The 15,926-nt window shown below is 36.3% G+C and overlaps 1 protein-coding gene across 1 annotated transcript in view; it reads left to right on the top strand.

Annotated features, from left to right (window-relative positions):
- THSD7A (thrombospondin type 1 domain containing 7A) overlaps nt 1-15,926 on the top strand; it is a 417,169-nt gene that overhangs the window by 321,592 nt on the left and 79,651 nt on the right. The window contains exons 8-10 of the mRNA XM_077754232.1: nt 154-348; nt 8,956-9,190; nt 13,831-13,946. Coding sequence (XP_077610358.1) covers nt 154-348; nt 8,956-9,190; nt 13,831-13,946 — 546 coding nt within the window. The remainder of the gene's footprint in view (nt 1-153; nt 349-8,955; nt 9,191-13,830; nt 13,947-15,926) is intronic.

Raw genomic sequence — 15,926 nt, 5'->3', positions numbered from 1 at the left:
CTTTCAGCATCTGGCTGTATCGGGCTTTGCTTTAGCTTTGTTTTTAATGAAGAACAAAAGAACCTAATTTATGTTGGTGCCCATCTGGCTACAATTGCTCATTTCACATTTATTTAAAACATGATAGATTGTTCGTGGTGATGTCTTCCCCAGGAGAAGAAGTTGACAGACAGCTGTGTAGAGACGCCATCTTCCCCATCCCTGTGGCCTGTTACGCCCCGTGCCCAAAGGACTGTGTGCTCAGCCTGTGGTCTGCGTGGTCCTCCTGTTCCCACACCTGCTCGGGGAAAACTACAGAAGGGAGACAGATGCGAGCACGATCCATTCTGGCCTATGCCGGTGATGAAGGTAAGGTGGGCCACCAGCTTCAGGGCAGATTTGGATTCCTTCCAGAAGTTGGCAAGTTGGCATGCCTTTTTTTTTTTTTTTTTTTTGTCTTCCCTGGTTGAATTGATGCTATACAAAAATCTTCTGCAGCTCTCCTTCCAGAATTCCAGCAATTCAAGGAAATTTAATATCTGTTAACATATTGAGCAACTTGTTCCTATTCCCCAGAGTTCATCTTGAAAATAGATCTGGAATAAAAGCAGAAAGACTTTTAAAAGCAAACTCATGGTGCCTCTCCTCCCTTCTAATAAGTGGTTTCCGGTTTAAATGGTAAACCTGAAGAAGTGTGAACAAGGCTCCTCAAATTCCAGATGTCAGGTTTCATTGTTTTTCTCTATTTCAGTAGTCAGTTTTTGCTTTTGAAATCTCATTCTACCTTCTCATAAATAGGCATATATGTTCTATAATGAAGGTGGGACTTTTTAAAAAAATTTTTGGTTTTTAATGTATGTTTGTTTTTAGAGAAACAATAGCATGGCTACTGGTGACTAAAAATTACATGTATTATCTGCCATTCAGGTTTCTGAACATAGGCTCTGAGATCCAGAAGTCTCATATGTAGATTACATTCATTTTTTAAAATTTTTCTAAGTTTATTTTATTTTTGAGAGAGAGAGAGAAAGAGCGCAAGTGAGGGAGGGGCAGAGAGAGAAGGAGACAGGATCAGAAGCAGGCTCTAGGCTCTGAGCTGTCAGCACAGAGCTTGAAAAGGAGCTTAAACTCACAAACCAGGAGATCATGACCTGAGGCAAAGTTGGACGCTTAACTGACTGAGCCACCCAGATGCCTCTGATTGTGTTCATTTTTAAAATATGCCACTCCTTAATCACCTCATCCTATTGGGGAAATAAAACATGCTGTGTCATAAATTCATACGTCACTTGTGTAAGCTTTATTATAGAGAAATACAAGGCTCTTGGTAATTGTCTCTCAGGCTTACATCCAAGTGCTAATTTGGCCTCTGTGTGCCTTGGGTGATACGTTATACTTAATGTTGCCAATCTTGAGAATATCATAGGTGAAAGGAAAACCTGGAAGTCATCAAGTTCTATCACATTAAGGCATGTTCTGTTTCAAGAATACAGGTGTATATGATTTAAACATCAAGCTGAATGATTCTTCTCCTCATTTCCATTTAGCATATGTAAATAATGATTTCTCTTTGTAGCATGCATGTGCTTTTCTGTGTATATACCCCCAAATAATAGATTGGGGAGGAATTTTTATGCTGCCAGTTTTATTTTTTTATTCATGAAGCATTTTAGTGATAGAAACCTGATAATGTTTTTGTTTGGCCAAACTTGCCATCTGTGAATATAATAGCTATGCAAAAATGTAACTACCTGGTCTTAAGACATGCGAGAAGAATGTAGCATATTTGACACCGTCAACCTATGGGATGATTTCGAATTGTCTCTAAAGTGTCCAAAAACCTTTTTTCCAGTTACCTTAAAATAAATTTAACTATATGCTAACCCCTAAAAAAGTATATCCCAGAACTAGACAAAAAGATAGAACCTTTTAGAAAGTCATATTCCTCGTCTTGTCAAACGATAACTCTAACCTTGTGTAGATTATATTCAGACTTCAAACTCTATCAGCTCAGATTATGTCTTGGACTTCATTAAAATTAGATCTGTGGTCACCCTGCTTCCTATAAATCTATTATACTCTGCAGACACTTGCTGTGTGACTAGTAATGAGTGACTTTTCGCCCTGTGAGTCACATAGCAAAGATCTTGCCGTGCTTGCAGAACTCACCAGATCATTATTTCTATAGACATGATGCTTCACACTGAAAGGTCATGAAATGCTTTAAAGGCAGAAATTTATGATTGCTCTTTGGTATGTATCATCTACTTAGTTTGAAAGGGTGAGACTTCGATAATTTTTAATTAGTCTAGTAGCTGCATCATAAGCAAGCCATGCTGGAAAATTATAGATGTTTATAGAGTAAATCATAAAGGCATGAATTCAAAACATAATTTTATAATGGAAATCATAGAGGAAACTGCCAGTAGGGAATCGGCTGTTTGTCTCTGTTAGTAACAGTTACAGAAACTGCTATAATTATATGAGACATTTAATGAGGAATCTGTCCTTCAAAAACTATTCAGTACCAATTATTTGCTGGATACTGAAACATATTTTCTCTTTCACAAAATAAGTCTCATAATTTTGAGCTATTTTTAAAAGTATTTAAGAACTTTATTTGTAGGAAATTTTAAAATGTTTCCCTGCTATGTAGGAAAACTTTGATAATTTTACACAAAAGTAGATACTTCTGTTGTTCCCCCAAAATTAATGTTTTGTGTGTGTCATAGATGTTCTTAATTTTCTAAATCAGAAAATTACTATGATAATAATAAGGGGAAGGTCATATTATTAAAATTCTATACTGAGTACTTAGACATACAGTTTTGTGGTGAAATAGTTTCTAGATAAATCCACGTGCTCAGTATTTATCCAGATTTGTATACAAATCCACGTGCAAAGTATTTATCTAGATTTACAAAATAAATGCTGCCTCACAAAATAAAAGATAAACTTTTATTTACATCCATCATAACTTCACTGTTAAGCATTATACTGAAGTGGTGCTGGGTAACTTTCCAAGACAATCTGCCCTCGTGAAGTGTCTCATCGTTGAACCTCCATATAAAGACCTATGTCATAGTCCCCATGCCAGTGGAAGAAGATAGTTGGAGAGTTTGTCTCCTGATTTCAAAGCATCAGCATTAAATTCTTCCATCCAGAAGTGATTTATGTTGTTTCTACTGCCATTTGATTGGCAGAGTGAACCATATAATCACGGCTTGAAGTTGAACCTAACTTCAACCATGGCAGGGTGGGCAGGGAATGTAGTCCTACCGCGTGCTAAAAAAAAGAGTGCTAGCCCCTGGTCTTACCCTTGATTTACTTAGCCTTCCTATTGTGTGTGTATGTCTTGAGGAATACTTTGTAACCTATTATTGGCAATATTCAAAAATTGTCATGATTCTTATCCAAATGTCATTTGGAAAGCAAATACAAATGGTAGCAACCAGAGATAGGTAGTTAATATACTGAAGAAAGTTAAAATATTACTTTTCGACTTAAAAACTAGGTGTGTGTGTGTGTGTGTGTGTGTGTGTGTGTCACTTCCTAAGTCTTCTTTTTAAATAAAAGTAGAATTTCTCTTTGTAGAATTATATGATCCCTTGAGGTAAAAATCTTCCTTATATTGAATAAACTGTAGGATGAATCCCAACGTTTCTTTAAAATTATGCAAGGAGAAGGATGCAGAGATCATGCCAAGATTTTTCTGGAGTTTTCCATGGCCTCTTTGGTTCACAAGCCCATCTCGGCCCTCACTGAGCAGTGGTTTACTGGCCACAAGGTTGTGGCTAAAGTGTACAAACAGGAGTGTTTTGATAGCAGTGCCCTTTTGTTGTGAGCTTGACCCTATTCCCTGGACTTGTGCTTGCTTCTGGTTTCCTCTGAGTTTTATAGAGTGATTCGTTGGTGTCTTCGGCCTAGCCACCCAGTGTGGGGATAAAGGTGCTGATGCTATTAGCCCTTAAAAAAAAAAATGATGTTGGAAAGATCTAAAAGGAAGCAATCTTTTAATACTTCACCCTGGCATATTTTTAATATAAATAATAGTATGTTAATTCAAATAAGAAATTAAAAATTGATGTTATATTTATAGCCTTCTGAATTTTTTTTTAAGCACTTATTTCTTTTCGAGAGACAGAGAGACAGAGCATGAGCAGGGGAGGGGCAGAGAGAGAGGGAGACACAGGATCCCAAGCAGGCTCCAGGCTCTGAGCTGTCAGCACAGAGCCCGACGCAAGGCTTGAACTCACGAGCCATGAGGTCATGACCTGAGCCGAAGTCGGCCGCCCAAACGCCCCAGCCTTCTGTATTTTTGAACCCATGTTGCAGATCCCTTAACAAACTTAGTTTAAAAACTTTAAAATTTTTTGATTTTCAAAATGTTTTCCACTGACTATAATAACAACTTCTGTTATGTCTCATTACATAGTTAATTATCCTTACACAGCAAGAAATGAGAGGCTTTTTTTTTTTGCAAAGTTCAAAATGACCTGATATTATAACTTCACCAGTATAATCACACAAGTTTTAGTGTGTCTTTACACCTGTTTTATACATACAGAGAATAGATGCAAATTAAAATAGAGTTATGCCAATTTGTTTCACAAATAATTAGCAGTCTTCAAAAATTACATTTTAAAGTACAAAACATTGGGGAGGGGAATATTTGTATTTTAATTTTGGGTTTTCACAGTTAAAGGGTTTTAATCCTAAGAGCCAGGGAGCACTTTTATTCCTGGACAAATCTGAAGAACCCAGGATCCATTATCTATTTACATCTGCACATAATTCCACCTTCTAAGTAAAAGTACCATTGCTTCCTCACCCTTTCATCTAGACTTTGAAACAGGAGTGATGTTTCAGTCTGTCTCTGTGTAACCATAACCAGCACACAAGATTTATGCAGACTCCACAGTGGGAAGTCTTCTACCTCTCTCTGCAAGGAAAAACAAAGGGGAGAAGGAGTAGAGATGGTGTGCTTCAGCAAAATCTTCTGAGATTCTCTCTGGCTGACATTCATCCATTTCATTTCCCCCAAATCATGCCATCATCAGTGATGTGGTCTGCTGTCTAAGGGATTCGGGCTGCAATAAGCAGGCAAAATTCCAAGCATTTTAAAGCTGTAATTCATAGCACACTGATAGCCACTTCTTAGCATGGGCCCGGTCCACTTCCTTATCCTGATTGCCAGTTCCTTCTCTGTGTGAACTTTGCACCCTAATGGACTGTATCAATATTGCAAATTCCCAATGTCATATCTGCCCACATGCCTTCACTTTTATTTGTTTCTTCTGCTTCAATAAAATTTTCCCTTCTTTCTCTCCCTTCCCAGAACTCTGCTTGTCAAAATCCTGCTCCTTCAAAACTTATCTCATTGCCTCCTGCATGAGGCAATTTTTAGTCACCCCAAAACTAACAGAACCTTATTTGGAATCCCAATTATACTACCTCTCTTAACATGATTACTATATCCTGACTAAAATTATACCCATTTGTATGTTTGCCTACTCATACTACTTTCTCCCACTGCATTATAAGATCCTTGAGAGAAACAAAAACTGTTTATAAGCCCATTAGGTATCTCTTGAAGCATTGGACATAGACATTGCGTACTATAATACTCACTATGTATTATTCAATTAATGTTTTAGACAAGGTTCATTATTTTTTCAGTCTTTTCAGCCATTTAAAATGACTTCAATGTCAGAGCCAGAAACCCAGAAAAACCCAGAACAGTTCTGTTCAAATGTATGTTAACACAGCCTTTAGGGAGTTGATGTGGGGAGGAAAAGTTACTTTTTCATTTCTTTTAGAGAAGTTTTGCATATAGTAGCTGGTGTTTTTATATGAGCATGGGCTTTTCTTTATATAGCAGGATTTCATCAAAGTAATATAAAGTCTGTCTGCTTGCCACAATGATAAAAAGCCTAAATAGTCATATTAGTATGAAGCATATATTTTTATGTAGAAGAGGATTTTTTTTTAAGAATACCATTTATCACTAATTTTGTCATGGGTGACATTTTATAATTTCCCCACTACTATGGAAATATTCCCACATGTCTGGAATTAGATCTTCCCATAAATAATAAATAAATTCAATATTATATCTATCAATTTTTCTACCATAAAATTATTCCCAAAACAACAGAACGGATGCTGCAAAGACTGATTACCCCAAGCCATGGTTTCAAAATTGCCATCTCGTCGTTCTAATTAAGACCACACTGGGGCTTATCTGTACGAGTATCCTGACACCAGACCAAAGCTGCTGATGTGGCTTTAATGTGGACTGGGGAGAGAAAATAAATAGCCTTTATGCCTGTAAACTTAACAGCCATCTAGCAGTTCCTCAACATGGTTACGCTGATGTAGAAGTTTTTTTCTTATCATTTGTTCCAAAGCCAACTGGTGAATTCCAATGTCAAAAACAATTGAAGAGTTTTAGAATCCCAGTTTAAACAGCATACATATACTCACAGTGAAAATGAGGTAAATAAACACGTTTTTTTGTAGATCAATATTTTTACTATTAAATATAAAAGTATAGTTAAAATGGTTACATAAAATGTGCCTATGAATGTTTATAATTAGCATGTGTTTGTCTGAGAGATAAGATTGGCTAAATCTAGAGCCTCAGGGAATGGGTAATAAGAGTGCTCATTTATTCTCCCTGATCCAATTAGTATGTTTTAGAATCCATTCCTATTCAAATCCTAAACTTCTTTTCAGAGGCTGCCAGGGTCACTGAGCTGTGTGATGGAGGGTAGGCTATGATCTGTGACAGGTGTTTTCACCATCATGAAGCAGGGGACATTAATGAAATGCTGCTTCATGAAAGTTATTCTGATGTTGATCCCATGTTCAGCACTGTGTAAACTTTTCTGAACTGCAGCTAAATTTTCACATAAACTGCCTACCGATTTCTTTGCTGAATTAGAGGGATGTCCTTAATTGTAAGTGAAGTAATTGAAGATCATCTCAGAATGTGCTTTTGTTTATGACTTTTACCCACATCTCAGGTTTTGGAGCTGTCTCCCATGTTAGGATCAATGGCTATTGAATCACCTTTTCTTGTTTAACAACCAGGTATTTTCTGCCCCTAAAATAAAATTCAGAAGCTACCTAAGTTCAAATAGATTAAATTGTCAATAAACAGTAAATTCCTCTTACTGTTAACAATACACATCTTTTGGGGCGCCTGGGTGGCTTAGTCGGTTAAGCGACTTATTTGGTCAAGCGTCCAACTTTCGCTTGAGTCATGATCTCGTGGTTGGTGGGTTCGAGCCCCCCGTCGGGCTCTGTGCTGACTGCCAGCTCAGAGCCTGGAGCCTGTTTCAGTCTGTGACTCCCTCTCTCTCTGACCCTCCCCTGCTCACGCTGTCTCTCTCTCTCTCTCCTAGAAATAAATAAAACATTAAAAAAAAAAAATACAAACCTTTTTATTTTTATAATTGACATTATAAATACGATAGTGTTAAGACACTGAGCTCCATAAATTCTTAGCTATTATATCATTTAAGTTGCATTGGCTCATTCACCTCATAATTTTTACCTTATAAGGCCGTTTGGGGCATAAAATAAGGTCCCACATACAAAGTACTTGCAACGGGCTAGCACATAAGTGGTTCCATAATGACAACTTCATACCATATTCTGTTGATTAAAAGACACATCCCTTTTACCTTTTATTATCTCTGTAATTATGATATCTTATAATGGATGCATTTTAAAAACACTATAGCCAGACAGAAATTATAACACAATTGTCATTGCTAGTATATGTGAACTGTGTTGTTATTCCTGGTGATAATAGCAATTCCATATTTCTGCCAAAAATAAAAATGCCCAAAAATCATTCTTCGTTGGTTGCTTAGATCTTTTGGTGACAACTTCTGGTGCAGTCAAGAATGCAATAGATCCAAAACCTAGAGATGGGTACCAGTATCTTGGAAGAAAGCCCTGGAGACCAGGAAGCACTTGTTTTAAAGAAATCCTACATGGGACGCCTGGGTAGCTTAGTCGGTTGAGCGTCCGACTTCGCTTGAGTCACGATCTCNCTCTCTCTCTCTCTCTCCCCTAGAAATAAATAAAAAACATTTAAAAAATTAAAAAAATAAAATAAAGAAATCCTACATCATGAGCACTTTTGAAACAGGATAATGATTCTGTATAGGAGAACAGACTTTGTTTAGTGTGAGTGAAAAAGTGACTCAAGAGATTTAGACTCTGAAAATTAGGAATGTCTTCCCTTTTAATGTATGCAATCGAGTGATGTATTTTTTTTAAAAAATCATCTAAATCAATCATACAATTGAATTTTAATAAGCATCAGTAAAAAACAGGATTGAAAAGAAAGCAATGTATCATAGTTTAACTTGTAGCCAATGCTCTTTCCTTGATGCATAAAATGATGGCATATACTATCATTACTACAGGGTTTTACCAGTAGTGCTGTGGAAGATCAGACAGCATCCACTGATTTAAAAAAACAAAACAAAAAACAAAAAAACCTCTGTTTCTAATTACCCTAATGCCTAATATATTTTTTTAAAAAAGCAATACTTTAAAACATGTATTTAAGGTTTTCAGTTTGGAAGATAACACTTGAGAACACACTCGGTTTTTGCCACCGAGTCTTAATGCCCACATTTCCCTGAGCCAGCAGTCCATACACTCCCATTTGTACTTCATTTTCAGCTTCTCTGGAGAACAATGGCCTCTCTCTTTGAGGTGCTCCATAGTCCCCCCAAACAAATTTCATGTATACTGTATGGCTTAAATTTTAACCTGGAGGATGCCGAATGATGTAAGATTAATATGTAATTTGCCTTCCCAGCGTCATGCTGGTCACATCCAATGTGCTAATAAATGGCAGGTATCATTGTTATTGTTAACTCCAAAGAAGAGGGAATGGTAAGTTTCCTATTGGCATCATATCTAATCCTCTTATGTTGTCTATTTTTGTAGGTGGAGTTCACTGCCCAAATACCAGTGCTCTGCAAGAGGTACGCAGCTGTAATGAGCATCCCTGTACTGTGTACCACTGGCAGACTGGCCCCTGGGGCCAGTGCATCGAGGACACTTCAGTATCATCCTTCAACACAACTACAACTTGGAATGGGGAGGCCTCTTGCTCCGTTGGCATGCAGACCAGAAAAGTCATCTGTGTGCGGGTCAATGTGGGCCAAGTGGGACCCAAAAAGTAAGGGCTTCAGATTGAAAGCAGTAAATCCTGTGGTCAACCATGAAGGGGATTGGCTCAGGCTTCACTTGCTTCATGAAGTGGAGCATTTTGATGCTTGTCACACCTGTCCTCAAGAGTGAGATGCGTTTGTTTTGAACGTCAGCCAGTAATAAAGTTCTAACAGCTCCAGAATCTTGTACCTGAGATGTATAAATTCTGTAGAAATATTTCTATGTGGTACCTACTACTTTGATTTTTATAGTAGCGCTTTCCCCTTTTATGAAGCTAGTGAGGCAGTGAAGGTAGAGCTTGCTCTGGGTCTGGCTGATCAATAACAACCGTATATGAAGGCCTAGCAGTGCAGATCATCCATGACCTCCCATGTACCCGTAGGCTGTGGAGTCTGCCAGTCTAGTTTAATTGGGCTATAGCCTTCTATGATCTGCCTTTCATTTCCCCTTGAAAATACTATATCAAAAATACTGAGGCCAAGCTATTACATCTTTTAATGGTTAAATGAATAAGCCATTTACTTCCAAGAGAGAGCCTTGGGATAGGATGAGTGTTATGAGAAGTAGAAAAAACCATCCGTTTCTCACTGTGGTTACAAGTAGTATAATAACAAGGCAAACGATTTGCTAGAGAGAGAGGACAAAGAACTAGAGGGTTGGCATAGTATATGTACCTTGTGAAAAATATAAATGAAGAAACATGGCATGGCATAACTGAGCTAATCAATTTGAGAAAATTAATAAATCAACTCCAAAAGCGTTATCCCTTTAAGGGGAAAAAAACTACTTTTATCTTTGGAGACTTAGCTTAAATCTTTTAGAATTCAAATCTTCTTAGACATATGAAGTATGGAAAGTAAAACCAGTCAATTTTGCACTGGTATAAAAATGGCCTCATTATTTACAAATACTTGGTCAGGTGCATGACTGTTAGGTGTGACTGTCAGCATGCTACTTAACTGATTCTGGCCTTCGTTTTCAATGTTTATTGAAAGGATTTAATACAAAAAATAGTAATAGGAGCACTCAATAAGTCTTATAAAGTATTATTTTCTCTTAAAAATTCAAGATCCTTCCTAATGCTTCATGGAAATGATAATAATGTACCTGATGTATGGAAAACTTCAGGGGATAAATAATAATCCCATTAGAAGTTGTTTTTACCTGGCCAGGATTCCAGACATTAAGGATATTTTTGCCCCATACTTTATTTGACTATGTAATTTGAAATTCTGAAATATTAGAAAAGATATGCCAGGAAGACTTGAATAAATTGAGAAACTGTTCCACATCCTTAATAGGTAGCCCCAAACCTATATTTTAATAGAAATAATGCTAAAGTTGTGATGAATCTAACCCAGGAAGTTAACATGCAGTGTATTAAAATTCTCTGGCAATAACAACATGAGCAGAAATGCCAAATTCTGGAGGATTGGGTCTTGCTGGGACAAGTATGGAGGTAGAAATATTCCCTGTCCGGGTTATAACCTGAGCAACTTGGCAGAGGATTGTGGGTTATTATGCTGAGCTGCTGCAGTAAGCTCCTTCTGTTCCTATTCTACTGTTAATCACTTTGCAAACATTGGTGTTGATATTTTTCTCACTTATACAACTTCCAAGCTGTTTTTGTCAAGAATTAATATACATGCATATAAACTTATTTGTGAAAGAGCCTGATGGATTAATGTCATTAAATCATTCAATAGGAAGGGTATCCTGCAGCCCCATGTCAAACCACCACAGTAATCCATTAAAAATTTGCTTTGCCCTTGCAGCCTTTATTCAATGACGTGGATGCATGTATAGATTTGTTAAGTTAAATGCACTTACTTTGCCATTAAAGTTCTGAAAACTTAAGCAAATACTGTGAATTCAAAAGAAAATGTTACTGCCCTTATTCCTAAAAGCTAGGTTAAATTCAGTGAATGCTTTTCAGTGCTAGGCATTTGAAACAGAAATGCAAATAGAAACATTGTTTTAAACTCCTCTTAATAAAACAGATTACTCTGCCATGGTAAAATCAATGTTATTGATCTTATCTATCCTCAGAGTAACAAACTTCAACTCCTATCACATCTGTTTAATTTGACCTTGAATAAGATTTGGGGAGAAATCAATTCCTTGATTTAAACCACAAACACTAAATACAAACAGTACAAAGGAGAAAAGAAGCATGTTGACTGAACCAATTGCCTCACCAAAGGAAGTCTGAATTCATTTTATTGGATGTAATCTAGGCTGTATAATTTATCTTTCTGTGTTCATTTAACGGCTTTGTTGTTAGTAATTTTGTTCTCCACAGTTAGTCAAGTATCTTGCTGTGGATATTTCTAAACTAAAACAGAATTTTGGAGGTTGTCAAAAATAACACTGTAAATTCCATTGATTTATAAAGGGCTAAAATTTGAAGAGCTTACAGCTGAGTAATGCTCTCCCATTATTTTTTTAAATGTTTATTTTTGAGACGAGAGAGCGTTCATGCAAGTCGGGGAGGGGCAGAGAGAGAGGAAGACAGATGATCTAAGGGGGGCTAGAACTCATGAACCACAAGATCAAGACCTGAGCCGAAATCAGATTCTTAACTGACTGAGCCACCCAGGCGCCTCTGTTCTCTTATTATTAATGTTGTAAAATGCTTCACTGCAAAGGAGTGCTCCCAATAATAATTACTAATCAATAATTCCATAGTTTCAAAAGAATTAACAGTATCATATGTGAGGTTTTGCCATATACTGTTTCCTGGCTAAGAATGCAGGTTAAATTAAAATTTTAGTGATTTGTAATCTCAGTTTTAACAGTTCATTAACTTCTATGACTCCCATCTAAATTTCTTTTTTGTCTATGACTTTGAGTAATCATAGCAATTAGGAAAATCCAAGGTTGGGGCGCCTGGGTCGCTCAGTTGGTTAAGCATCTGACTCTTGGTTTCAGCTCAGGGCATGATCTAGGGATTCACAAGTTTGAGCCCACATCTGGCTCTGCACAGTCAGTGCTGGGGTTCTCTGTCTCTCTCTCTCTCTCTTCTTGCACCTCCCCTGCTTATACTCTCTCTGTCTCAAAAATAAATCAATAAACACTTTTTAAAAAAAGGAAATCCAAGGTTATACTCCATGTAAACCAGGAAGATTATTTCTTTTTGAAATGTTGAGTCATATATAATTTTCACATCCACTTCCAAATAAACCCTGGTGTTACAGAGTGAAAGGGAAAAGCATGTATCTGTATAATTAATAGAACATAATATTTATGTATGATAAGGGACATGTAGATAAATAATTATAATACAGTGATATAAAAAGTAAAGTGTCAGCAAAGTGCAATAAAGAAATTATTGGAAGGAGATTGATGATGTTGATATTTTTTCACTCATACTTCAGTTCTGAAAACCTGATTAACTTGTTAAAAGACCATTTCTTCTGACCTACAGAAAATTTGGCTTCTCCCATAGGGAGTATTTTTAAATCCCATTTTTCACTAATTTGCCAAGTTATTCCAGCAACAGTAATACTAGTTGTTCAGTTTATTTCTTCACTGCCTCTTAGCTTCTTTGTCAGAGATTTATATGACATCAAAAGATAACTTCTGAGTAATCAGAACAGGAAGTTACTTTGAGTCATGTGATTTATGCTGTTATGTTTTGTTGGCCTTAATATACCTCTTCCTCTAGTGTTAATAATAGTGATCGACATTTGACCGCCACCAGTAGAATCAAATCTTGAAGATACAGACGAAAATTGGGAAATTTAAAAATCATTTAAGTATACACAAAAGTGTACTTAAAACTCATACATCACCTTCCTAAAGCTATCTTCTAAAAAGTGCAAAATCTAATATAAGTAGGACATTTCAGGGAAAAAAAAAGACACATCGGCATTTTGTCATTATTTTTCTCTTGTGTCTCTAATAAATAATATATTTTTTGAATATTTAATTTTACTATAATTTGTAAGAACAGTATCTTATTTTTCTTTAAATTACTGATCAACTATTTTTGTTTTACTTCTATTTACTCTTTTGGTCCAAAAAATATTTTAACTTATAAAAATATTTAAAGTCCCATAAATGAAACCAGGACTAAAGCAAAAACTGTCTATCCTAATGATCTGTCCACTTTTATTATTTTGTTATGTATTGTGAAATATATAGCTGTAAATATAGTATCCTTTTTGAGCATGTACTGTATATTGAATACACTCCATTATAAACTTATGTTACACGTATTTTATAAAAATAAAGTGTAGAATAACCTGGAAACACAGTCAGCAATAAGCCTGTTTACCTATACAAAGATGTAGAATTAGTCCTTAAATTGGTAATTTGAATTCCCACAGATTTCTTATAGAGCATGTTAGGAATATTTATTAATAGATTATTATAAGGGAATAAGGTAAAATTATGTTTTGTTTTAATAGCACAATTCCTATTGTTAAATTTACACATCTTGCCTTGAGTACCTTTCTGAGGTCCAGTTTGGAAGAAGTAATCGAGTTCTATAGTTCTTATCAAGAGCTGACAGGCTCCTGGAATTTAAATGATATAGATAAGTGGCTCTTTAGCAGTTTTAGCAATGAAAGATTTAAAGGCATTAAATTACTTTGTTTTCTGGGTTACTAAAGAGGCCTAGTAATTTCCCTCTGCATTTTCTAGGTGTCCTGAAAGCCTTCGACCTGAAACAGTGAGACCCTGTCTGCTTCCTTGTAGAAAGGACTGTATTGTGACACCATATAGTGACTGGACATCATGCCCCTCCTCATGTAAAGAAGGTATGAGCTACAGATTTCTGAAGGCTACTAACCTAGAAAACATACTCACCGGGCAGGACCTCCAAGTTCTTCTAGATGAGCAGTATTTGTGATTCTTATACAGGGCCATGTAAGCTCGGTTTGTCAGGAAGCCATACAATTCTGGTTTCCTTCTAGAAGATAATACAGCTTTAAAGAACCAAACAAATGAGTTTTATGCCAAAAACTGATTTAAGATTCTATGATATAGGTCAAAATGAGAGATGCCTTTGAGAGTAGGGTTAAGATGGTGGAGGAGTAGGGTGACCCTAACCTTGGGTCCTCCCTCAGGCACAGCTAGATAAATATCAAACCGTCCTGAGCACCCAAGAGATTGATTGGAAGTCTTAGAGAACAAAACTCCATGTCTATGATCTGGATCAAAATGAACGAATTCTAGGATTTATTAAATTAATAAGGTTTCCTTTAACATTAATTCCAAAAAATGTATAGTGTCCCTACATATTTTCTTTTTTTCTTTTTTTTTTTTTTACATCCATAGTGCAATAATGATTTCAGGAGTAGAATCCAGTGATTCATCCCCTATGTATAATACCCAGTGCTCATCCCAACAAGTGTCTTCCTCAATTCCCCTTGCCCATTTAGCCATCCCCCCTACCCCAAACCCTCCAGCAACCCTCAGTTTGTTCTCTATATTTAAGAGTCTCTTATGTTTTGTCCCCCTCCCTGTTTTTATATTATTTTTGCTTCCCTTACCCTATGTTCATCTGTTATGTATCTTAAATCTGGGCCCATGGCTATCTCTTTCTTGTCAGTAAGAGAGTTGGGAATCTTATCAGTACTCATGGCTTCCAACCCTCTTACTGACACAAAATAGATAGCCATGGGCCCAGATTCACCACAGATTCTTTATGTGACCCCCAAGGATGGGAATAAAGGAAAGAGAAAAAGAGCTAGATTGTACCTCTTCCAACACTTAATGTGCTGCGAGGCATTTTTACAAGATGAGGATTTGTCCCCAGTTTGGTTTGGTTTTGCATTTATTACTTACAAAGACCCTTTAGTATTATGGCAGACACTTTGATCATTCTTCATCCTCCAAGATGGGGTCCTTTCTCATTGCTGCTGAGAAAGATTTCCATATCCTCCAGTTGACTTATGCAATACTTGAGCAAATTTTCTCTCAGTATCATGAGTGACACTGTCTCCAAATGTTTATTTATTTTTGAGAGAGAGAGAGAGAGAGCATGAGCAGGGAAGGGGCAGAGAGAGAGAGACAAAGACACAGAATTTAAAGAAGGCTCCAGGCTCTGAGCCATCAGCGCAGAGCCTGACGCAAGGCTCAAACTCATGAGCTATGAGATCATGACCTCAGCTGAAGTCGGACGCTCAACCGTCGGAGCCACCCAGGCACCTTGACTGTCTCCTATTTTTTATTTTACTCTCCCAATGAATACAGATAGATTTTCTTAAATTTCATTCATGCTTTTATTTTATTTATGCTTCTTGACTCTTACTAAAGAGATTAAGAGTCAGCGTCTAGAGTAACAACTACTTTAAATTGTCAAAAATTATTTAAATCCTTAAGTTATATGAGATTATGAATTTAATAATGGATTATTTTTACAGTCCGATTATCATTTTATACAGTTAAAACATAAGCTCCATTTTAATGCTTTTTAAAAATTTTTGGTACCCTTGAAATATCAAAGTTAAACCATAAAGTGAGAAAAAATACATTTTTTATTTTAAAAGTCTTTTAAGACAGCTAAAGAGTCTTTGGTGCAAAAAGTTATAAGTATTAATGTTTTTAAAACAATGTTACTGGAATTCAACTTAGTAATAAACCAATGTCACTGACAAGTTTTCCAGAATTTCTTCTCTTATTTTCTTAAAATCTAATTAGGATGAGATCATTTGGCTTGGTTGTAATCAGCAACAGAATTGTGCTTTCTTATCAGTCACTATTTCTGCGATAATAGTTGGTTATTCATCACTACA

Source organism: Crocuta crocuta, unplaced genomic scaffold (assembly GCF_008692635.1).
Source record: "Crocuta crocuta isolate KB4526 unplaced genomic scaffold, BGI_CrCroc_1.0 scaffold292, whole genome shotgun sequence".
Classification (NCBI taxonomy): Eukaryota; Metazoa; Chordata; class Mammalia; order Carnivora; family Hyaenidae; genus Crocuta; species Crocuta crocuta.
This window is presented reverse-complemented; position numbering and strand designations above follow the sequence as displayed.